Below are 25730 nucleotides of genomic sequence, written 5' to 3' on the forward strand. Positions count from 1 at the left end.
ATTCAAGCTTCCAGGCTGGGGCTGTGACTGTCTCTTGGTCAGGCAGTGGTTGAGGAAATCAAAATATCAACCCAGGTCTAATGGCTCCATGAATGACCCAAGAATGATGGTACCCGTAGTTTGGAATCACACATCTGGCAATATGAGGTAGCAGATTCTGATACTGATATGCATTTAGTCATCCATCACCTATGAAATACGTAAACTTTAAAACATGCCAGGCACTCCCACAAGCTCAGTGGGTGAAGAAGGCAACTAAAACAACAGTTTTGTACAGTAGATGTGAGTAAACGGGACTGGAACTGGGGAAGCATACCCGGTCTGTAAGACTTCAGTATGGTTTTTACTGGGTAAAACATTCAAGAGTAATATTTTGTGATGTGAAATTATGTGAAGTTCCAATTTCTGTCCATAAATAAAGTTTTCTGGTAACACAGCTGTCTGTTCATCTATATTGTTGAAAGCTTATACATTGTGAAGTTATGTCCCAATATTTACAACATATAACATTGCTATAGTTTGCTGCCCTCTGCTGTTGGGCAGTCATTATGCAGTCTTTCCGATGTAGTAATCAAATGCCTACACTAGTGGGCATCTACTTAGTTTTCAGTTGCCATCTTAGCATCTTTACAGTAATTTTAGCTAACCCTGCCATTTTTTTTTTTTTTTTAGGGTTTTGGCTTAGAGATAAGATGGTTAAGCCAGAAAGAATAGTGACCTCTAGTTGCTGAAGCAAGATGACTTCATTGTTCAGTTACTGTGAAACAGGATTCCAATGGGATTTACCGAGATATGGGGATTTGTTTGGAAACAGCTTGAGTAATTCTGTATTTTCAATACAAGGCAGAAATAACACCAATTTTAATACAAATAGAATATTTTCCTAACTAAAAGACAGGTTAAGACAATATAACAAACAGATGAAAAGAATGAAGTAGCCAATGAAAGTATACTTCATAACAGAAATTAGTTCAAAAAGCATTGAGAGGCCTTTGTAGAAAGACATTGATCATTATTTACAATGGCTGTGTTAGAAAATCTTACTGGCACCCTCATTAATGGAAGAAGTTTCAGTAAATACAGAGGAAGTGCAGTGGAATTAGATTCCTGCATTCTTGTTCTACCTAGAATATACCAGGTCCTGAAGACCAGGTGAGGAGCAGTATTTCTTGGAGCATCAAGTAATCCCCAGAAACTTGTGGTAAGCCAATTGTGGAGACCCTTTATACCGTACACATCCCATAATTCCTGTCCTTATGTTAACAAAGTTTCCCAACGATCTGCAGCTTACATGTTTTGTTAAGGTCATGCAGCTACTCAGTGCAAACCCTGAGGACACTGGAGTTGCTCTAAAATGTTTCATTTTGACTGAAAATCATACTATAACTTCCATCATTGCCAAGTCAGGGAAGCCTGTTTTTAAGAAAGAAAAAAGCCACCTCCTGATGACCTGATCAGTTCGGTAAATTTCACCTATGCCAATGTTCTGCTATATGAAGTTGAGTTAAATGCTGTACAGCAAGAGAATGCTTCAAGATTTGAAATTGGATAACAGAATTTAGACAAATGTATTGCTTCTGTGTAGTACGTTCTTTAAAATGAAGGATTCAAGTTCAAGGCAAGGCAAGTTTTTAATAAACTTTTATTTTTTATATTGAAGATAAAGCATATACACAATTGGATATGGAAATAAATAACTAGAAATGCTTTGGAAACACTTCCATTTCCCCTTCAAATTCATTTTTTTAAGCTCATGAATTCTTTTATTTAAAATATGGCAACTATAACACTAAGAAAACAAAGGAATCACATCTTTGTACAGAAACATATAGCCTTCTTTGACTATGGAATTTAGTGGATATTTTAGTAACAAAAAAGCACTCAAGACACAAACACGCTTCAACAGATTTACTCAAACAGCATTGCTCGAGAGGAAAAAGGCACAGATTGAAGGGGAGGGTGGTGATGACGAAGAATAGAGGAAACAGGGCTCAGTTCAAAATGACACTAGGAACGAAAGGTGTGAAAGATAGAAACAAAATGAACTCCTTCAAATATGCGTCTTCATTCCAAGGAAATTTTAAATTAAATTGTACAGACGATGATAAAGTTGGTATTTTGGAGAGAGTGTTTGTATATTTCCTGTATGTACAAATCTTTGTACACAATCTCCGTGTTCCTCATACAGATCCTACATCATGTACCAAACTGAGCCAGGGCCTCCCTCACCCACGCCAAGCCCCAAGTCCTGGGAAGCACTCCAGCAGCACGTGGATGGCTCCACCTGACTCCTGACAGAACTGCTAGGAGGGCGTCTCAAATGTAGTCGTCCTCAACTGGCTCTCCGTTGACATCACAGTAGTGGATAAATATGGCCACCACTCGCTGAAACACGCCCTTCTTCATCTGACGCATTTCTGAGATCTCCTCCCCTATGGTTTCCATACAGATGTCCGCAGACAGCTGTCCTTTCCTGCGAGGAGCATAGATGGTACCTTGGGAAGAGAAAGAGAGATGCACATGGGAAGCAGAACCACTCAGCAGGTATATGTGATAACCTAGTCCATGGACATGCCTGTATCTTACAGCTGATACATGAACACGTGTGGCATACATCCCTAATTACTTCAGTGTTATGCCAAGTCTAAAGCCTAAGACAGCAGACATGATTAAAGTCTCACTGAAACAACAACAACAAAACTATTAGAAGCTTCCTCTGACTAGGCGTGGTGATGCATGACTCTATTCCCAGTGATAAAGGAACCATCATAGTCTCAGACCACACGGGGGAAAAAAAGGCACTGAGATCCTATCTGAGAGGACAACAGAAAAGGACAAGGGGACAGGGTATAAGTGGCAAAGTACCTACGTAGCAAGTCCAAGGCCCATAATAAGCTTCCCCCGAATTCCTATACCTAAACCACAACAAGCTCCCACATACTGTATAAATAGGTCACAAGGAGCAGAAATGCAACTATTTCGAAACATTATTTTTTGATCAATTTTCCAAGAAAGTAACATGATTTCCTAAGGCCTTGGGCTCTATCTCCAGCACTAAACAGATGAATTACTTTACTACAGTAAATCTGTTGGAAGGAATTCTCCTCACTGCGTACCTCTAGTCCACTGAGAATGTACTGTACCAATTCATAGCTGTCTTCCTTGGGGTAGTGTGTGTCTATGTATAAGACAGTTACATGAAAACCCATTAAAGCTGCAGTGCTGTCACCCAAAGTATTACAAACAAAGTAGGATATACTCAAATTAGAGAATACAAGTCAAGCCAGGCTAGAATTACTTTCTTCATCATCTTCAAAATCGTATCGGGCAAAGCTGTTGGGCTCTGCTGCTCGAAGGGACCTCAGCCAAGGGAAGTCAGAAATCATGGAATACGGAGCTCCATCCACAACACCTACAAGAAGAAGACAAAAGTTCCACCGTGTGGGCGTGCTAAGTGCACTGGACTGTATAAATGTAAAGCAGACTGAACCAGGGACCCATCTGTCTACTCTATGTAGGGTACTCATTTAGGTAAATGATCCTTGTCTGGTCCCAGCTTCTTGCAGGAACTCAAATCACTCATTATTCTGCACTGTAAGACTAACCGTGCATCCAACCTAAGACATTTCCCTACATTAGTTTTGATCAGCAGCCAGTACTCACCCTCTAAAGTATAGATTTCTCTCCCCCAGGGGTACTTGGGGTACTTTTTTAAGTCTTCTTCAGTTCGAGTGGCTTCAGGGAAGAATTCATATTTAATAAGCTCTCTGGAAACAATGGGGAAAATTAAATAAAAATTACAAAGCTGAAAATGTAATGGTAAAAGGTAGAACACAACTGTGACATAAGTACTTAAGGCCAAGAGTCTACCAAACATGTGGGACAAAGCACGGAATCACTAACAGCTCCCATTTTCTCAATGCCATAGGTCTAGCCAAGGTGACATGCTTGAGTATCTTTGAACTCGCAACAAAGAAAGCAAGCATGTCACCTTAGGCAAATGTTTCAAGAGCAGAGGGTGCTTAATATAATATTTATCTAGCAAATACATAAAAGGCCCAACTTTGTGACAATGAAAAATTCTAGTTTTAAGATGCTCCACCTCTTTCCCATTTCCTACAACTGAGGACACAGTCAAACCTACACGCAACGGATTCTTGTCACTGTCCTCTAAGCTTGGACATACAATGCTGCATGTATTCAGTGAAGGAGCAGGCCTTACGTGAGGCAGCTCCCCTCTCCGTGAGGAGGCACGGGACAACTTACTGATTGATGTTGGCTATGGTGTCCATCCAGCTGCGAATGCGCACCTTGTTCCGCACATTGGGAGGGTTACTGAACTCATGGATGATGCAGATGTGGTAGGGGTAGGGACCACTGAACAGCTTCTGCTCTAACGTCAGGGTGTCCACCTGTGGAAGCAGCAGCAGCAATAGTTGTGGTAAGTGTTTGGACAGAGAAACAAAGCCTTGTAACACTATCTCCTACAGCCTGTTCTCTTCTGAAAATCAAATAGTTACATTCAGGCCTGACCATAGCTTGCTGTGCTGAGACAGCACAGTGAAAATCCCAAGTCAGGTAATAGATGTATTTTTATTATTATTATTATTATTCTGTCAGTTCTGGGGCTTGAACTCAGCATGAGTGCTGTTCCTGAGCTCTTTTTGCTCAAGGCTAGCACTCTGAACCACTCCAGCCACAGCACCATTTCTGGTCTCATGGGGACTGTTCTGCCTAAGCTGGCCTTGAACCATTATCTTCAGATCTCAATCTTCTGAGCAGCTTGTGAGCCACCAGTCTCCAGCAACATGCAGCAAATTTAGAATATGAAGACACTCAAGACTTTATTGAACCAACTCTTGGTGCTTGGCCCATATGTTAACTCCAAGGGTTGTTTAGTATGTCTTTTCAACTATCATATAAGCTTTCTCTTAAGAATAATTGCAGTCATCATACTGTTTATTATGTAGCAGCAGCTGATCTGACATATCACAGGTACTAACTGAATTATCACAATAACCCTAGGCATATTCTTTTATTTTAATTCTATGCATGAAAAGATGTGAGGAATGTGTTACATGTCAGAAAGAGAACTTCAATCAACTTCAAACTTGAGATACAGATATGAGACACAGGCAACTGAGCAACTGTTAATAAGAAAAATCACTTGCTGAATAAAAACTCAGTACATATAATTTACTAAACATCTATAACCATCTAAGAGAAGAATTAACAATACTAAGCATGTTACCTGCTGCATTGGGCGTAGGTAAATGATACGGTTCCTCTCAGGAGGCATTCTTAGTATCTGGTCTAGAACCTGATCCATATTGAGTTTCTTGCACTGGGCATAGTCAAATCGGTTCACAATTGGTGCATTTTCTACCTTTAAATGCTTCAGTACCCTGCACCTGGTGGCTACAAATAAGAATAACAAACTATACAATGTATACAACCAAGAGAGTAACACATAAACCATTTGGAAGCATATCTGGAGACTGAACTTTTACTAGCACAAGACACTGCAGCTGAAAACATCTTTAACTAGGGTTAAGTACTAGCACAGAGGAATTATACTGAATTATGCTGTCAGTTGATTTTAATCATAGATATGAAAACAGAATCTTGAAAAGGCCTAGAAATACTTCAGTCTGAAGCTCTGTGGTACAGTATAGTAGCCATTAGCTACCTGAAGCTATTTAAATTTAAACAAACTAAAATATAGTAAAATTACTAATTCAACTCCAGAAGCACTAGTCATAGTTGGAGTATTCAACAGTCACATGTGGCTACTGGTTATTAGATTGAGTAGCCTAGAAACAGAACACTTCCAATGTTGCAGAAAGATTTATTGAAAAAACTGACCTAAGACATTACTAAATAGTGCCCTTGTTTAACACGTCAAATCCCAGGTCACAGAAAGAAGTAATTGTGTCTGAGTGTATCATTATGCACTATTAAAATGAATACATCTTACTATATTAGAAGTCGTGCAACTTAGTGTATTAGCATGCCAGCTTAAGAAAAATTTAATCTTGTGTTGTGTGCATGTGTGCGCGCGTGTGTGTGTGAGATATGCTTGGACTTGAATCCAGAACCATGCGCGTGCTAGGAAGCACTCTACTACTTCCAGTGCTCCTTCTTTTTTCAGATCGCAAATTTCGACCTGGTACACTTAAGAAATGAGGATTAAAGAAAAGCAATTATGGAACCATAATTTCCTTCATACACACACACACACACACACACACACTTTTAACATTTTCCTGGTATCTTCTGTAAGATCCTTGACACAAATCTCATCATGTTCCAAAGCATTTTACCATTTTAACACTAAACCAGTGTCCTGAATTTGACATTCATTTTCTTCATGTGCCATGGAAGAGCAATCAGTTAGAAGCAGGAAGGCAAGAAAGAGGGAAAGGATCAGATTGTGATAGGACTGAATGATTCTGTAAAATCAAACTGTTTTAAGTTGGCTCTAATCTCATTTAGTAATCTCATCGGCCACTAATTTAGTTAGCTAGTGTCTAGACACTAAGCATTTATCTAAGATTCTCTGGCTGAACTAAACAATCTGGTTTAAAGGGCAGATGGCTGAACCTGATATATGATCCTTCACTGTTGGAACAGATAAGGGGAGAATCAAAAGTGAAACTCAATGAAATTCAACAAGAGAAACCTTCTCCTTCCCTTCAAAGAAAAAGGAAGGGGATGTCAAGGAGCAATGCCTGAGGTTCTTTTAGATGCACAAGAGCCTGAGCTTGGGGTGCTAAGAAACTGGCAGAAAGAGCAACTTTGCTCTATGATCTCTGAGATTTGAAGAACCTTGATTTTCTTTTCTAGAAAAAAACTCCTATAGGAGACAGTGACTTACCAGATATTACAAAGACCTTAGTGGTTGGGATGGAGAAAAGTACTAACTCTATACTGAATAATTTCCAGGGTTTTATGGAATTCAGTGGAGATGTATTTAACTTGTTTCATGTTGTTTCTGTAATTCTTCTGCTTTGACAAGTGTTTAGTTAAGTGCCTTTTAATGGGGTTTGTTCTGTTTACTATCAATATCATAAAATGACACAAAGCTCCTTATAATAGTTTTTGCTATACTGATAGGATACAAATGAGTATTTGCCAGCCACTTACTAGAGGTCAAATCTCATACTTTGTACATGTGTATATCTACACATGTATACACAAACAGTACATTCAACTTTCACAAATGAAATTATGCATATTTCACAAAGCAAACCAAAAACTGAATGTAGAATATATAACTTGCCCAAGGAAAAATAACAAATCTGATCTTGATATTTTACATGGATATCAAAAATATAACTTAGAATGGAAAAGAAAAAAGGTAGTTGAATGAACGTACTATATAAATTCTTAAAAGCTCACAAAAAACAACATTCTATATTTAAGATGGACATATAGTTAGGGCATGAAAAGTATCATAGAAGACATACACTACAGCTGGGAATGTGGCTTAGTGACAGAGTGCTTGCCCAGGGTGCATGAAGCCCTGGTTCCAATTCCTCTGTACCACATACACAGAAAAAGCCAGAAGTGACACTGTGGCTCAAGTGATAGAGTGCTGGGTAACCTTGAGCAAAAGAAACTCAGGGACAGTGCTCAGGCCTTGAATTCAAGCCCCAGGACTATCTAAATAAATAAATACCTACCTACCTACATACATTAAATGCATGACCAAACATGGTGGGAGTGGAAGGCATCAGTAAGAAGACAATAATTTTAAAAATGTTCCATAGTGTTGAGAGTGTACGACACACATAAATACACAGGTAATGTTGTAGTATTGGAAACTCATTCATGTGGCTTTTGTACAACATAGACCCAAATGCATACCATGGATGAACATCATCTTGGGACAGTCTTTCAACACGAGGTCTGTAATTCCACAATTGGTCATGGTAACTCCAACGAGGTTTTTGGATTTTAATACAAGAACCTAAAAAAAAAAAAAAATTACAAGTTAATTGTGAGTGTAGTTTTCTGTTCTTTTTTAAGCTGAATTAAGAAGCAGCTGTTCCCATTTTTTTTCTTTAGGATGAAGAAACTACACAAAGATCAACATCTCAGCTTCTTTGCATTGCTCAAGAACAGGACAGGCTGGGAAGGAAGGCCTTTTTCTTTACCTGTACATGGTCATCTTCAATCACAGGATCACTGGTGCTGGTGGATTTATCTGCTGTCCGCTTCCGTTTCATGGCATGACGTGGTTTTGTTTTGGCAACTTCTAGAGAAGGCAAAAATAATTTCAAAGTTTAGTTTTGAAGTTTATCCTTCAACAGAGTATATTCAATCACATACTCAAACTCCATCAAACCAATTCCCAATAGAACAGTGACATCAGTACCTCAAGCAGCCGCCTCGACCCTCATGGCTCTTTTCATACTTGGGTCCTTCCAACAACCTCAGCCATCAGTAGTCTTTGCTTTTGGTCTCTCTGACTTACCCTATCCTTAAGATCACTGATGGGTTAAACTTACAACTTGCCTGCTAAAAATTAGTAAATAATTGAGTGCTGCTTCATAAGCATGGTTCAGTGTCTGACATTATTTGGGAAATACTTTTGCTCCAACTATTCTCAATCATATTCCATACAAACCCTAGTCTTCACTACTGGTAATACTTCCAATAATCACCCTAGCAACTTCTGCCAAGATCTCTTTCCTTAGTTTACCTTTTGAAATATGACACATTCCTATATGGTCCAACTCATTAGCCATGTGATTCTAAAAACTCACTCTGGACCTCCAAACTTTATATATTGTCCTGTAGTTTCCTGAACTTTTTTTTTTATTGTAATTTATAGAGGGGTTATGAACTTTTTTTCTGTCTCCACATTTAAACCAAGAGTTCTTTGAAAGCAACAACAGCCTTATTCCATTTTTGTTTCAATGTCAGCTACTAGCAATTAGCTCAAAGATATTTACTAACTGATTTGACAGGCAACAATTGCAAAATGAATGAAGGCATCACAGGTACATAAGCAGAATAAAAAAATATTCACTGAGCACTTACTGTGTGTCAGGCACTGTTCTAAGGGATTTTACTTATATTCATTTGATCCTCCTAACAGCTCTCTGAGACAGATTTATTATTCTCTTCTTTTAGTGTGTTAGAAAATAGAGGCATGAAAGTAAAATAGCTTGCCAAGTTGCTCAGTGAGAACCAGGAGCCAAAACTAATGGTAATTTGCCATTAGTCACTAATCTAGAAAACCTACAGTATTTTTTTAAGCCCCTAATTTACTTAATAGTACTGTACTAAATATTCTGATTTTATTTAAAAATAAGCATATATGCTCTAAGCATTAAAAGTTACAGGGCTTATCTCTGATACCTAACACAAGCACACACATGGTTGACTTTTTTAAGTTTCACATTATACACACTATTTCCCGTATGCTGGATAACCAACATTTCATTTGGTAATTCTATAACCTCAAGCAAAAGATCTTAGAGACAGAGAAATGAGGTGGAATGCTGCCAATTGCAAAATGCAGAAAAAAAATTTGAAGAGCGAAAGATCTACATGAGTTTTTAAAATAGAGGAACCCATTTCTTTCACCATGTGGAATGCTTGTGAAGGCCTACTATGCAAAATGATCAAAGGATTGAAAGGAGTCTTTGAACAAGGACCCTGAAACAAAGTAAAATTCTGAGGTTCTTAAAAGAATATGGGAGCTACCGACCCAGGTAATTATCCTCAATTGCCAAAATCAAAATACTTATTTCAACCTCCTGTCTTCCTTCACATTATTACAAAAATGAAAACCAAAAACTACCTTTGTTTCTACTCTCCAGGACAGTGTTCTAATGAATGTTCTCTAATAACATCTTTTCTCTTAAGATAGAATTTATCTTACAGAATTTCTCTCTTCCCTTCCTTTTATTGATTAAAAGATGGGATTTGAAGTCATGTTTCCTACTCATAGGATTCAAGGTTATCTTTCTTAATCTCCACAGTACCAAAATTGTTTTTTAAATTTTTTAAATATTTTACTAATAGATGATCATGAAAAATAAATATATACTCAAATAATAAGGCTTGTTGTGTATTTTTAATATTTTTATACCTTCCTCTGTTTAGGAAAAATTGTTTTAGGAAATTTCTAGTGATTTCATACATCTAGCACAACTATGCTGCATATGATGGATTCTACACTTAACACCTTCCCAACTGTTAAGCACATATATAAATCGTGCTAGAAGCTAGGAATATGATGGTGAACAAGCACTGTATGTCCTCTCATAGTTTTTAGTCTACTGGAAAGATAATAAAACAGAACTATAGCAGTGTGGTTCACATAGTATCAAAGATGCTATAGAAATAAGAAAAAAAGACCAGTCTAGTAGTCTTTGGGATATCAGAATTTGTGAATTATTGTATGAGAATAAAAAGAATGACTTTCTAGTACTTGTTTCTGAAATACAAAATCACACACAAAAAAACCATTAACTTTTAACATGGTTCTACCACTCAAGGCCATGTATCAAAACTAATAACAAGTATTTCAAAAGCTATTTCTAAGCATCAGTGGTTTACACCTGTAATACTAGCTATTCAGGAGGCTGAGATCTGAGGATGGTCCCAGCTAGAAGCTGGCCCAGGCAGGAAAGCCCATGACATATTTATTCCCTAATAACTATCAGAAAACTGGAAGTGGCTCAAAATGCTAGCCTTGAATGAAAAACCTTAACAACATCCAGGTCCTGAGTTCAAGGCCCATGACTGACAAGAAAAAACAAAAAACAATAAACAACAACAACAAAATGCCAGAATAGTAAAATAGGTTCTGTTATTAGATCTCTTTCATTAAAACTGTTAAGAGTAGAAGGGCTTTAATAGTTGATAATAAGAAATTATAATAAAAATTTTAAGCCGCTCAAATAATACTGTGATTCCAAGACACCTAGATTATATCAGTAGTAAATAAGTTTGACACTTCCCAAGAAAACTGTCATTGAAAGTAAACAGGATTTGTTCAGCAGGAAATAATTACCTACTATCAATAGAAAACTTTTTAAATTGAAAAATACAAAGTAAGATCAGAAAAATAAGAGGAAGAAGTACTACATAAATGAGACTTTCTTAGTCCAGGGAATTATTTAATATAAGAAAAAAATCTAGTCATGAAAGAGTTCAGAAAGCTGATCAACAGAAAATAATGCAAAAACTAAAAATAGCAAAAGCACAACAGTTAATATGAAAGATGTTGAAACAAAATAAAAAACCCACCACCAGACCTACCACTATCATCACTACCACCATTATCACCACCACCAGCAGCAGCACTAGCAGTAACAATCTGTAAAAATTTACCAACAGTCACAAGACAAATAAAATGGGAGATATGATGCAGTATCAACGTAGGAGTAAGGCCTGTAAAATGAAAACCACCTCTTTAGTTATCAATGTAATACAATCCTGAATTCTGAACTAAAAAACTAAACTGACCAAGTAAAGAAAAAGATGTAAACATTAATTAATTAAATAGAGGTATTTTACATAACTTTTCTTCTTTTCTAGAAAAAGAAAAATGCCAGTTGTGGTGGCTCATGCCTGTAATCCTAACCACTCAGGAGGCTAAGATCTGAGGATCAAGGTTCAAAGCCAGCCTGGGCACAAAAGGACCCAAGACTCTTTATTTTCAATTAACCTCTAGAGGTGGGGCTTGGCTCAAGGGGGTAGGGCAGTAACCTTGAGTTGAAAAGAGTTCAGGGACAACGCCCAGGCTGAGTTTAAGCCCCATGACCCACAGGAAAAAAAAAAAAAAAAAAAAAAGAAGGAAAGAAAGAGAGAGAAAAAGAAAAACATGAAGCTGTGCACCAACGGCTCACACTTTGTAATCCTAGCTGAGATATGAGGATCGTAGCTCAAAACCACCTCAGGGGAAAAAAATTTGTATCTCTAACAAGTAAAAAGTGGGAAGTGGAGATGTGGCTCAAGTGATAGTGTTAGCTTTGAGCAAAAAAAAAAAAAAAAAGCTAAGGGAGAAAGTGAGGCCTTATGTTCAAGCTCCAGTATGGACACACACGTAAATATACCACACACTCACACTCAAGAATAGGAAAACAAAACATTTAGCTCTGAGTTTACAAATATTTTAAAAAGGTAAAGTTTCAGAATTACTTTTTAAAGATTGGAGCTTTAGCTTGGGATAATGAAAAGGTTTAGACAGATGTTTGGGACAGCTAACAGGTCCATAAGGCCAGTGTACACAATTCTTCAAAATGGTAGTATAATGAAATGAAATCTTCAAACTCATATATTTATGAGTTTTTTTTCTATAATTTTAACATAATCAAGGTCTCATACTTGTGAAAAGTTAGACATAAGCTTAGCTTTAAGCTGCTTATGTGCAGTTAAGATATATATTTGCTATACTGGAAAAAGCACCACCTTGCAGGATATGGGTGAGTCACAACTATAAGCCTAGTTACTCAGCTGAATCTGTGGCCTGAGTAGGGAAGCCTGAGAGTCTTTGATCTCCAGTCAATCACCAAGAAGCCAAGTAGAGCTGTGGCTAAAGCTCAAGGGACCATTAGAAGGCCCTGAGTTCAAGCTCTAAGACTTACAGCAAACAAACAAACACACACACACTAATTCTGCCTATGTTTTAGACTGACTTAAGTTGTTTTTTTTTGTTTGTTTTTTTGGCCAGTCCTGAGGCTTGAACTCAGGGCCTGAGCACTGTCCTTGGGCTTTTCCTCAAGGCTAGCGCTTTAGCACTTGAGCCACAGCACCTCTTCTGGCTTTTCCATGTATGTGGTACCAAGGAATCAAACTTGGGTCTTTGTGCATACTGGGCAAGCACTCTACTACTAGGCCAACCCCCCCTGTCCTGCCTTAAGATTTTTAAAGTAGTACTTGGGAGAAAAATCAAAAGCTATTATACACTAACAGGTATTAGTAACTTAAAAGACAGGAAGAATTACTTAAAACCAAAATCAAACTGGAAACAGAATGGCCTTGTTTACTTAATACAGACACCCAGGACATACACATACATCCAGATGTTTGGAGTATAGATACACGTGTGTTTGTATGTACATGTACATGTATGCATGTGTATAAATGTTCTAAGTACATCTTAATCCAAATAACGTAGCAAAACTACTTACCTGCTTATCTCCTAGTAAATCTAACTGGAGGAAAAACTAGAGTTTAGAAAAAAATATCACGACATATGCCCGAGGCAGGTATAAGAAAACATCTGAAAACTACATTTGAGAGTTTACTGTCCCAAGTAAAGACTCTCAAGTTCTTGCTTGCTAGCCTAAAGTTTAACTTTCCTATGGCTTCCCTAAATATGGGAGACTACCTGCCAGGGCTTAGACATTAGATTCTGTTTTGTGGTCTAGCAAATATAAGAGCCTGAATTCAATCCTCAGGACCATCAATTAATTTAAAAAAAATTCTTTTTAGTGTAAATATATACAGTTGCATTTTACTTAAAAGTAGAGTATTCTTATATTTTTCTGTGTTGAATGTTTCACAAAGCATTTTGTATTCCCTCTCTTGGTGAAAATTAGTTCAAGATCTGTATGGACCAAAGAACCCTCCCCCACAATTTGCCCAAAGTGCTTTTGTAAAGCACCTCATGGTACAAACTCAAGTCCTTCTCCAGCCCTGCCCTGCAATTGCTTAGTCTGGGAGCATGGTCATACCTGACTCAGATACCAGCGGTACATGGGACAGTCTGCTCCTGGCCCTGGTTAGGGGCCTCCGAGGGTAATCTTCATTAGACTGCACGTCACAACTCTCAGGCTGGGAGCTCCCCCTCCTGTCCTCACCTGTAGCCCCAGAGCCACTCCCATTAGTCCTCTCATCATGTGCTGGGCCTGAAGACCCCCCTTGTGGCAGAGTCCTAAAGGAAAAGGCGGATCTCGTACCATCCGGGCCATTCACAACACAGGCTCGGCTGGCTGAAGGACGTTCCTCATCAGAACATCTGCTAGTTCTCCTTTGGGAATCCTGGGGCCTGTGACAGCAGCATCTGGGGCAGACAGAACTCTCTGCATCTCCCTCCTCCATGGCCTCAGAGTCCTCTGACCCACCGGGGGAGCAGACACACTGCCTGGACACATCCACTTCTGTAGGGCTAGGCTCGGAAGAGCCGCTGCTGGTCACCGTCCTTACAAAGTCGGGGCTCTGAGAAGCAGTGCTGTGTGAGCTGGAGTTTCCCACTGTGCTGGCCGTGGTGCTGCTGCAGCTGGGATAAACATCCTTGTTTTTTTTCTTTTCAGGAATATCCCTAGCTGCTTTCATATCGGCTTTGATCTGCTCACTGGTGACCTGACAGCCTTTCTCACAGCTGCTTTCCTCGAGGGGAAACTGCTTCGACTGGCCCATCTGATGGGAGTTGTACCTCTTTCGAAGTGGAGTCTTGCCTTTTCCACTTACTGCTTACAGAAAAAGAAGAACGGCCCGAGGAAAAGAAGAGATTTCAGTACAAATTCTGGACAAAAGGCAAGAGTAAATTTGGAACAGGAAACAATGTACACTAATTTTCCTAAAGTAAAACTTATCACATTTCTATGCTGCTACAAAAATTCTCTATGGCTCCTTAGTGCCTACCTGATTTATACTCACAGCTCAGCTGACAAAACTCACCATGCTCTAATTCTAACCTATCCTCCCATGTATCTTCCTCTACTTCCATTCTGTGCTCTCTCTATCCCAATGGTTGTCAGCATCCCTCTGCTTCACTGCCTCAGTCTTTGATCTTACAAATATGTCAGCCTGGGACCTTTGTGTCATCTCTTTTGCACCCCGATAAAGCCACTGTGGTTTAAGCCCTGCAGTACCAGACGCTTACAATCTGACTCTTCAATTAGAGTAAACATTCCATAGAGAAAGACCATGACTTGATTTCTCCTTGTAACCCCACAGTGCCTAACACAGTAAGGCTCAATGAATATTAAAAAGATTGAACTGATAAGGTTTCATCCTGTTGCCCAATTTATAAACTGAACTTTCTAGCAAACTTTACAGGTTAGTCACACTATTTTTCCTATATCTGAATGCCCAAAACACTTTGCAACCAAGTTAGTTTTCTGCATTTATTAAAATGAAGAGACTAAAAACTGAATAATCAATGGTTAGTAAATTATCCCAAGTTCAAAATAACTGAGCTTTCCACTAATGAAAGTGTATATATACTTCAGATAGTGTGAAGTATATACTGAACATTCAAACATGTTAAGGAATAAGGAGGGAAAATGAATGCACAAATTAGGAAAATATCCGTCCTTTGCTACAAGCAAATGGTTCCGAGAATTAAGAGGGAAGGCAAGACAAGGAAGAAGTCTATTAACCTAAGAGAAATACAGTGTCGTATAGTGAGGCAAATGGTGTAAGTTGTTGCCCAGATTTAAAGGGAGGCAAAGGGATTCTACAAACATACTTTAAGACTACCCTCAAGAACAAAACCATCACCTACTGTGGTATTTCCACTACGGATCACTGGACAGTATCAGATGGAAAATGATTATTTCTCCTTGCTCGGGGTGAGCTCTGGTACCTCATGCCATACCAACCTCCAACCCCCACTGAAGTATTTGTAATCCTTACTCCTCCTCTCCCCTGTACCCTCATTCTACAGTTGCTGGGCTATACTTTGCCACTATAGTACCACCCAGATTCCCTTCTTTCTTGGACTACTGGCTTTCTTGCTGCCTACTGCACTCTGTAAGAACATGTACCACAGGCTGCAGGTGGTACATAGACCAAGTATGTTGGTGATGACTCTTAACAGTCCAAAGTAAGACACCATCTCTCACCTGACAGTTCCCTGCCCTGCACTGACTCTCCAGGTTTTTCTTCCCGCTCTGAATAACGCCGAGTGCCATTCTTAGGAATCCAGACTTCTTGGAGTTCTAAACTATCCTCCTCATCGTCGCTCTCTGAATCATGAACAGTAATTGGAGTTGGTTTTACCACACGCTGAATACCACTGGGTCCTAAAATGAAAGACAGACCCAATGGTTTACCCAATGGTTTACCCAACAAAAGCTCCCATAGAAAGTACAATTCCTCTGGGATTACAGATACCTTTTGTTTTGTGGTCTATTTGTCAACAGAATATAAATCTGGATGAAATGCTAAAAAAGAATTTTAACTGTATATTTTTTAACTATAAATCATTAAGTCAGCACAAAGTATGACAAGAATACCAATCAATTTCTTATGTTCTATATAAAATACAAGCTCACACAGCCCAATAGCCCAAGGATCCTTCACTATTTCAAAAAGTTAAACAAATCATCTTGAAAACAAAATAAGTCATAATAATTTAAAAACCAAGTTATGCATTTTTCTAACAGAAATACATGAGCGAGGCAAAGCAAATGAAGATTACTTTCTCACAAACATATGGGACTAGTAAGCCATTTTCTACACTCTTTAACTGATTATTCACATTACATTTTGGTTATGTGAGTACATATATTTATGTAAAAATGCTTTATTTGCTTAGCAGTTAACAATTTTAACCCTTTAGTTCTTTGGATACAATTCTCTGACAAGTGACTAGTATTGCTCCATCAATAAAATTCAAGTTCTAAGGAACTTTGCCTGTCTTTTTCCTGTTACACTGTACAATGCTTGGGAGAGTTGGCACTCAGAAGTTTTCTGATGAAATGCATCTGTACAACACTTAAAACAAGGGCAAAGATATTTTCAACTCAAGCTGGGCACCAGTGGCTCATGCCTATAATCCTCTTACTCAGGATTATGGTTCAAAGCCATTCTAGGCACTAAAGTCCCTGAGACTCTTATCTCCAGTTAACCACCACAAAACCAGAAGTGGCACTGTGGCTCAAGTGGTAGAGCACTGGCTTTGAGCCGAAGAACTCAGGGACAGAGCCCAGGCCCAGAGTTCAAGCCCCAGGACCAAAAAAAAAAAAGGATATGTTCTACTCTCTCAAACACAAGGACACAAGGTTAGATGCAAAAACACTTGAGTTTATATCTCAATGAATCAGTCTCAGTGATCACTCGTTCGATGATGTTGAATCCCTCAAGCTTTTCAAAGTATTATTTTCCCCATCTGTAAAGCAAAGGCTGCATAAGATCATCAATGACTCAATAGTCTGCCATAAGACATATTCTGGTCTGATTTCTAAACCAGGTCAACCACTCCACTGCTTGTCTTCCCCTCTGAAATGGAGGGAAGGTACAAGTGAAATATTTAGTGAGATTGGTTTATTTCCCCATCAATACCCTGAGTGTTTTCTTTTTCTACACAGAGTGAGAGAGCATGAAGGAGAGAGAAGAAAGGGTAGAGGAAAAGTGAGGGAGGGAGTGAAGAAGGGAGGGAGACAGAGAGACGGAGACAGAGAGAGAGAGAAACAGCTGTTGTTACAGTTAAAAATAAAATTAATAACATCATTTGTAAGATACATGCACACACAATAAGAACACTGATGATCTATTATGTCTCCATAATAAGAGCAAAAAAAGCATATCAGGCATCCTAAGATTAGAAAATGTGTGTTCTTCACTACAATCAGGCTTGTTTTCAGAATAATGTATGTGGGAAGTCACATGATTACCTGCTTGTTCCTCATCGACATCTACAGGGATAACTGCCTGACTGTGAGCTGGTGTGTCACTCCCACTCTCGGCTATCACTTCTCCATCTTCTTGCACCATGTCTTCCATCTCATTCAATGCTTAAAAACAAATGGAGTCAAGGTAAAAACCAAACGAAGTATAAAAAGCCACAGTGGCTCAGAATTGTGGCAGCCTTGAGAACTGAACAGCCTTTCTGATTACTAGGTCCCTTCTTAAAGAAGACCCTGTGTCTATGCTTCATGAAGAAAGATATTAACAAGAACTTTTGGATTATCACCTAGGAGAAAAAAATTATATAGACGATACAGAACATTTGGTGGAAAAAGTAAACTACTGCAAGATAAAAGCAGAGAAAAAAGACATATCTAAGAAAAGTATGGGTTCCCTCTGGAAGATGTTCTCAAGAATGTCTATATGGTCTGTCTCCCTCTAAGGTACATACTAAAAGATGGTAAAGGCCAGCTATTAGAAAATCTTGTTGCTTACCAAATGATCTCTGAATTGTGCGGTATCAGTCAGCTGAATCAGGCAACATTAGGCCCGGAAGCCTGAATTGCACCAATTCCTACTTTCTAAAGGCAAAGTTGTCAACTATTGGCTGTTGTATAGCAAAGGATATTAATACATGATGTACATTTTTAACTTTTTAATATACATGATGTACATCAGTCTTCACAACTGCTCCTGGCTATCAAAATGAATATGAGATTCTGTTCTTATATTATTTCAAAAAGTTCTGAGAAAAACTTCAGACTGATAAACCAGTAAATACAATAACACATAGCTTTAGAAGTTTCTTATGAAATTAAATCCAAACATCTCAAGTCATCATAACATTCAATCTAGTACCTTATTATGCAAGATCTCTAAGAGTCAGGGCATGAATATGAACACTTCACATTGAATCTGTGATTTCACAACGAAAGGCATTCTCCAAGCTGATGGGCACATGGTTATCTAGTGCAATTTATAATCTGCCCAGCCACAAGTGACATTTACATAATTTTGTATCACATGGATTGTGTATGTTTTCTCAAGTTTGGGTTTTAAGGCTTTAGTAATCTATACTTATATGATAAGATCTGAGATAAGTCAGAGATAATACCTAATTTTATAACTCCTCTCATCTACAGTTACTTCTCTTTGTGAACTCTTTAACATATCTTTTTGTGAGGAATGCCTAAGAGTTCTCATGTGGAAATAAAAGTGTTGAGCTAGCAATGTTTGTGAAGTAACGCACCTTCTTTTTGGCGAATATAATGTAACTCTTCTATTCATTACAATAAAAAATAAATTTAAAGAAATGTTGAGCTAGGTATAGTATATTTTACTTTAAAAAGGCAGAAAGCTCAAGGCTGTAAGTCAAGATTTGGAATGCCATTGTATATTATTAATACTAATGTTATGATACTGTATGAAAATGCATAAAAAGGGAGGACAAAGGTGGAGAGGAGGTGATAAAAAGCAAAGGAAATCGAAGGGGCAGGTCATATGAGGTGAGGAAAATGCCTGCAAAGCTGCTGAAAGAAAAAAAGTATCTCAAGAAAATAGAAATAGACAAAATATTAAATACAAGTTGTCCGAGGCGATGCAATGTAGATGGCCAAGATTTGACTTAAAAATAGACAAAAGGGGTTGGGAGTTTGGCCCAGTGGTAGAATGCTTGCCTAGCATGTACAAAGACCAAGATTTGATTCCTTGGTACCATATACATTGAAAAAGCCAGAAGTGGTGCTATGGCTCAAGTGGTAGAGCTCTACCTAGCCTTGAGAAATTCAAGAACAGTGCGTAGGACCTGAGTTCAAGCCCCAGAACTGGCAAAAAATAAAAATACAAAAAAAATACAAAAGTCACTGATGACTCTTCAATGACACACAGGCAGGCACGCATGTGTGCACATACACACACGTTGCACAGAATATGAAGGTGAAAAGGTAAAGATAATGTCTACAGATGAGTCTTCTCATAGTATGCATTCTTTATAAACAAGGTAACATAGCATGAGTGCACTTATTTTGTGTGAATCATTCAGTCTAAGGCAGTGGGCAAAAGAACAAAGGGTGGCTAGAAATTTCTTTTCCAATTCTCAGGAGAACCTCATAAGAAAAGAATCACACTCTACCCTCAATAATCACTAATTAACAAAGGAGTAGACAAATTCTATTAAAGCATGGGCTGGCACACAACTTGTCCAGTAAGTCTTTATTAGCTTATGTAGTTAATTTTGCTGAGTTGCTATGAAACACGCTCATGTCCATGGTAGTCATTTTTTTGTTCTTGGAACATCTAACTAAAAATGCTGTTCACATTCATGCTTTTAAATGTAACTAGCCACTGGTCAAGATTTTAAAAGAGGCTCTCTCCTTTGCCTAATCTATCAATCTCACTTAAGCTAGGCCTTCAGTGCTATCAATGGATGCTAATTCCATGGCCTGTCAGTCCTTCCAATCCTGTGAATATTCTTACAGATTTAGTAGACAAGGATAGCCTTGCAAACAAGCAAACAGGACAATTTCATGCTCGTGGTCATTTGCCTTGTCAACCAGCTTCCTTCAGTATAGAAGTGACAAGGTAAATGGAATAAGGGAAAGAGAATCGAATCAGAGAAATGAAAGTAGAAGTCAGTTTTCTCTGGAGCTCACAAAAGATCTGGGTTACCATCGGCTGCAAACTGTGGCTCTCCTGGCTGTAGGTCTTGTCGAAAGTCATTTTCATCATCTGAGTCATCAGGGAGGTGGTGATTGTTGTCATGGAGGTTGGCATTGTTATTCTGGGCATTATTATCATTGTCATTGTTGGAGTTTTGGTTGCTAACCAGGGCTGAGGAAACTCCAATTCCTGTGCCTGCACTCAGACCAACTCGAGCACATCCCTAGAGCAAAAGCAAGCCATAATTATTGTGGTTGGTATAGAAGATCTCATTAACATCCCCTCATTTCATCTTTGTGTCAGAACTAGTAATTATGTAGCATGAAATGCTTTCAAATGAGCATGAAAGCAAGACAAAGTATTTCTAGCCAGATCTACAGATAACACAGGAAGGTACTTGTCCAGGAGCTCAAGACCAGTATGTGGTTGCAGACAGAACACAGAACCCAGTATTCTGACCTTAAATGCTGGGTTTCTCCCACTATACTGACTTCAACTGCTTCAACAGTGGGAATGTAAACATTAATAAGCAACAGAAAGGAGCACAACAACTGAGTTTTTATTGACATAAGATAGATTGATTCTATCTGTGAAGCAGTTTTAAAGTAAAATTTTGTACAACAGGGTATTTTCAGATTTCCCACACCATATGAGTTTAGAGATAACTTATTTCATCTTTAAACAAGCTAGCAACAAACCAAAACATCTCTAAAATACGTTTTTATTCTTTTCTTCACTAGTGACTTCCTGATTAGAACTGTTGACAGCCCTAAACATCTAACTTGATTCAAATTTTGAGCCTTATTATTATTCTACCTTCACAGAACTAATGGAGACAGTATTTCTCTTTTCTCTGGAGGCCCCTTAATATTAATAATGCAAGAAAAGGCCATACATTCTGAAAGAACAAAAAAATAATAACTTTTAGCCAAGCATGGTGGCTCAGCTACTCAGGAGGCTGAGATCTGAGGATTGCAGTTCAAAACCAGCCCAGGCTCTAAAGTCCGTGAGACTCTTATCTCCAATTAACCACTAGAAAACTGGAAGTGGCTCTGTGTCTCAAGGTGTAGGGTGGTAGCCTTGAGCTGAAGAGCTCAGGGACAATGTCCAAGTCCAGAGTTCAAGCCCCATGACTGACAAAAAACAAACAAACAACAAAACTTTCTGCTTTCACTGTAAAAAACTGTAACACAATGAAAGCATAACATTAAAATGAAGAAAAAAAACCCCTCATATACACAGACATTGTTTGGTTTTCTTCCCCTGAAAAGTAAAACATAAAATATATAAAAGCGTTCTTTTATATATACCTTGGGTGGTTCACGAAACATCTGGTCCAATGAAATAAATTCTAGGCTAGGTAACAGTTCAACGAACTGGCCAAAGGATTCCAGTTTCAAAGCATGGCACCGTACGAGGTTGATATCAACCAAACGAGTCCATCTTGAGTGGTCTGTTGAGAAATGGTATGATCAAAACAGAAACTACCACAAAAATTTTCCATTTCTGAGGAATTTTCCTGTAGGTCACAGAAGATTTTCATATTCTTTTCAAGTAACTTTTCTCTGATTTCTTCATCTCTAAGACCTGCTGACTCTGTAGTATGATGTTTCTGTGCCTTATTCCACTGGGAGAACTAAAGGGCCTGGGAAACAGGAGCCTGAAACCAAGTCAAATCCAATTTAAATGCAATCTACTTAGCAACCTATATACCTGTCAACAAGTGGACACTAGGTAGAAATTATGGCACAGTCATCTAATACAACAGTATGCAGCCAGAACAACAAAGAGCTGAGCATGCTTCCTGATGGGGAGAGAGAGCCCTCTCGAAAATGTGCTCAGCACAAAAAAATAGGGCAAAGACAGGACAGTGGACACATGGAAAGATCCTTTTGCATATATCAATTATTTTTAAAAGCCAAATATGTATAGGGTGTACTAATCACAAAATAATTTGTCCAGAAGAATATACAACAAACTGTCAATGATGGTTACCTTGAGAAGAGGAGACTTTTCATTTTGTACCTTTCTGTACTGTTTGAAATTTATCAAGAGCATGTATTACTTTTATTTTTAAGTGTTAACAGGAGTCTGAGTGATGGGATTATAGGCCACTTTTTGTTTTCTTCTTTATACTCTTCTGTATTTAAGAAAAACAAACCAAAAACCCAATAAATGTTATTTTTTAAAGTGATCTACACCCCTTATATGCAAAAGTTTATATTTCCCAATAATTTTTTGATTCAGCTGGGCCACTGACAGAATTTAACTTCTGGTGAATGAGACACAGTGGTACTAAGAAATGATATTAGCAGAGGCCCCAGGATTCTGAAATAATCCTGTAGGTGGCCTTTTGAAAAGACATATGTAATTATGAAGTGACCTGACAGCAAAAGGGAGCTTTTTGGTTGTCAAGGAGGAGCTTTGCTTGATTAAGACATAACACACAAGAACTCCTAGCTCTGGATAGTTTGGAAGATTTGTGAATTTAGGTATTTAACGACTTTTAAAACAACAAAAAATTTCCTTACAAGGAAAAATGAACTGCAACCACAATAAAAGTTCAAAAAGTCACACTTCTACAAATAGAACATCAGGTGGGAAGAGGTAAAAAATGGAGTAGGAGGAAGTGGTGCTGTGGCACAAGGGGAAGGGCAGTAGCCTTGAGCTGAAGAGCTCAGGGACAGTGTCCAGGCCCAGAATTGAAGTCCCACAACCGGCAAAAAAAAAAAATAAACAAAAAAACAAAAACGGGATTTCCAGTCTATAGGTTAATGATGTGTCACCTAACTGAAGTTTTCAGAAATACATCTTTATTTTGTTCTTTCAGTGGATGTGCCATTTTGAAACTCAAAGGGAAAAAAAAAAAAACTACAGTAGCTCCTGGTAATATTTCTTAATCTTATATGCTGTATCTAAACAAGTCAGACTGTGCAAATTTCTAGGCAGAGAACTTCAAGGGCTCTAAGAAGCATTAGCTATACTTCCAGCCTGGTTATCAATTCTTCTCAGAATTTTTACAGACAGTCCATATAGAATACCTATATTTTACATTAGTAATGAAATCAAATCATATATAGAAAACAAAGACACCTCTTATTTCATTATCAATAAAGTGCAGCAGTATTTCTAAATCTATAGTACCTGAGATCCAATTGTAAGGGTTATGTAGATGAGGGCAATTATAAATTGCCAGATACTTGATACAGGAGAAGACTTCATTAACTGCTTTCATCCCTATATCAGTGATGATACCAGGGTTTTCTACGACATCAGCCAAACCATACTTCACCAAATCTGCATTAGCCATCCTGCCTAGAAATAAAATTTTAAAGAAAGTCAATTTCTTAAGTGTCATGAAGATTACCCATTTTGAACCTCAGCCATCACTGTTTCACATGCTTATCCATTAAGTATGGTTTTAAATATGGTAGCATTTGTACAACACAAAAAAATTACAATTACAAAACATATGGATGAACTGTTTGTCAATGACTCTAACTACTCAGGAGTCTACTGTCAAAGGGTCAAAGGCTAGGCCTTAAGACTACCTTTAATTAATTAGCAAAATTCTGGTCATGGTGCAAGTGCTACAATCCAACTGTGAGCAAGAAAGCTGAGCAAGGGCCAGGAGTTTGGCCTAGTGGTTAAAGTGCTTACCTAGCATGCACAAAGACCCGGGTTCGATTCCTTGGTACCACATACATACAAAAAATGCCGGAAGTGGTGCTGAGACTCAAGTGGTAGAGCTCTAGCCTTGAGAAAGTCCAAGGACAGTGCGCAGGCCCTGAGCTCAAGCCCAGGACTGGCAAAAAAAAAAAAAAAAAAGAAAGCTGAGCAAAAGCACAAGGAGCTGAGGTCAAGCCCTGGTACTGGCAGAAAAGAACAAAACATCAAACCAACCAACAAAACAAGCAAAAAAATCTAAGGGATAGGTAGTAGGAAATAATTACTTAAAACTATTTAGAAAAGAAAGAACATTAAAGTATAATAAAAAATACATACTCTAGGCCGGGAGTTTGGCCTAGTGGTCGAGTGCTTGCCTAGCATGCAGAAGACCCAAGTTCAATTCCTCGGTACCACTTACATAGAAAAAGCTGGAAGTGGTGCTGTGGCTCAAGTGGTAGAGCTCTACCCTTGAGAAAGTTCAAGCCCTGGGACTGGCAGAGTATGTGTGTGTGTGCACACACTCTTGGTTCAGGCATTTATTTATTTATTTATTTATTTATTTATTTATTTGTGGGTCATGGAGCTTGAACTCAGCCTGGGCGCTGTCCCTGAGGTCTTCAGTTCAAGGCTACTACCCTACTCTTGAGCCAAGCCCCACTTCCCGTTCTCTAGAGGCTAATTGGAGATAAGAGTCTCAGGTCTTTTTGTACCCAGGCTGGCTTTGAACCTTGATCCTCAGATCTCATCCTCCTGAGGAGCTAGGATTACAGGCATGAGCCACCATGCCTGGCCATTTATTTATTTTTTAAATTATCATAGTGATATATAGAGGGGTTACAGTAATATTTGTAAGGAAGTGGGTATATATTACTTCTTGAACATTGTTATTACCCCTTACCATGTTTTTTCTCCCATTTTCCCTTTCCCCACCCCTCCCAAGTTGTAGAGTTCATTTCAACATACTGCCTTGTAAATATCACTGTTAAACTGGTTCATCCTTTGACTCATCATCTTGTTTTTTCCCTTCCCTTCCCTGACTCAAGTAAGCAAATAGATCTATACACAATGTACCAGGTTCAGGAATTTTAAAAAGGAAAATTGAAGCTTAAAAATGCAACTCCCTCATTGTATAGGAATTTTTTTCTGAAGTCAGTCTATGGCAATTCAGATTCAATTTTAAATCTCAAAGTAAACATTTACCTGTCCTCTAAAGAATACTTTTAACTCTACTGTCTGATCACAAACAAAGAGAAATTGGTATAAAAGAAACTAGTAAAGTATCTTCCATCCAGACCATACCGCTGAGAGCCATACTCACCCACTGGCTCATATCATCCCTTCTCCTATCTGTGCCATTCCCCCTCTAAGAGTCTGACTATGAGAGGTCAATAACTAATGCTGTTTATAGTCCATACACAATTGCCTGACATATAGTGCAAAAAAACTCTACTTCTCTAGGTGAAGGTGACATGAATGAGCACTAGAACCCTTTATACTTTTGACTTGGAATATGCTGCGACTAGTCACCCTAGACTCTTCAAATTTCATTTTCTACTTATTTCTCACACACTCTTATTTGTGTTCAATTTTGTTGTTTGCTAGTAATTCTTATGGACCTTATCTTAATTCATCTTTTACTATTTAGTTCATCAGTAAGACCCTGGAAAGGATCTTATGCATGTCTTTTGGAATTTATGTGAAACTTGGCTACTTTCTGTTAAAAATTATTAATTGGCCCTGTTTTCTGGACTGTCTACAAAAACACTGGTCAAACACAGCAAAAGCAAGCTTTGCCCTCAGTC

General features: G+C 38.3%; 1 protein-coding gene across 5 annotated transcripts in view; it reads right to left on the reverse strand.

The window, feature by feature from the left end:
• Nucleotides 1-1893: 1893 nt before the first annotated feature.
• The window catches only part of Fbxo38 (F-box protein 38), a 45381-nt gene continuing 21544 nt past the window's right edge, over nt 1894-25730 (reverse strand). For 2 of the 5 annotated variants that reach the window (XM_090331267.1, XM_090331262.1), the window contains exons 10-22: nt 23404-23574; nt 21570-21712; nt 20269-20482; nt 17589-17708; nt 15816-15995; nt 13701-14435; nt 8160-8260; nt 7870-7972; nt 5252-5418; nt 4267-4412; nt 3664-3767; nt 3299-3412; nt 1894-2495 (exon numbers count right to left, since the gene is read on the reverse strand). In XM_090331267.1, the coding sequence (XP_090187393.1) occupies nt 2317-2495; nt 3299-3412; nt 3664-3767; nt 4267-4412; nt 5252-5418; nt 7870-7972; nt 8160-8260; nt 13701-14435; nt 15816-15995; nt 17589-17708; nt 20269-20482; nt 21570-21712; nt 23404-23574 (2477 nt within the window). In that variant the 3' untranslated portion in view covers nt 1894-2316. The remainder of the gene's footprint in view (nt 2496-3298; nt 3413-3663; nt 3768-4266; nt 4413-5251; nt 5419-7869; nt 7973-8159; nt 8261-13700; nt 14436-15815; nt 15996-17588; nt 17709-20268; nt 20483-21569; nt 21713-23403; nt 23575-25730) is intronic. The other 3 variants (XM_090331265.1, XM_090331264.1, XM_090331266.1) reach the window with 3 other exon arrangements.

This window comes from Megascapheus bottae, chromosome 4, assembly GCF_031878675.1.
Source record: "Megascapheus bottae isolate mThoBot1 chromosome 4, mThoBot2.hap1, whole genome shotgun sequence".
NCBI classification, from domain to species: Eukaryota; Metazoa; Chordata; class Mammalia; order Rodentia; family Geomyidae; genus Megascapheus; species Megascapheus bottae.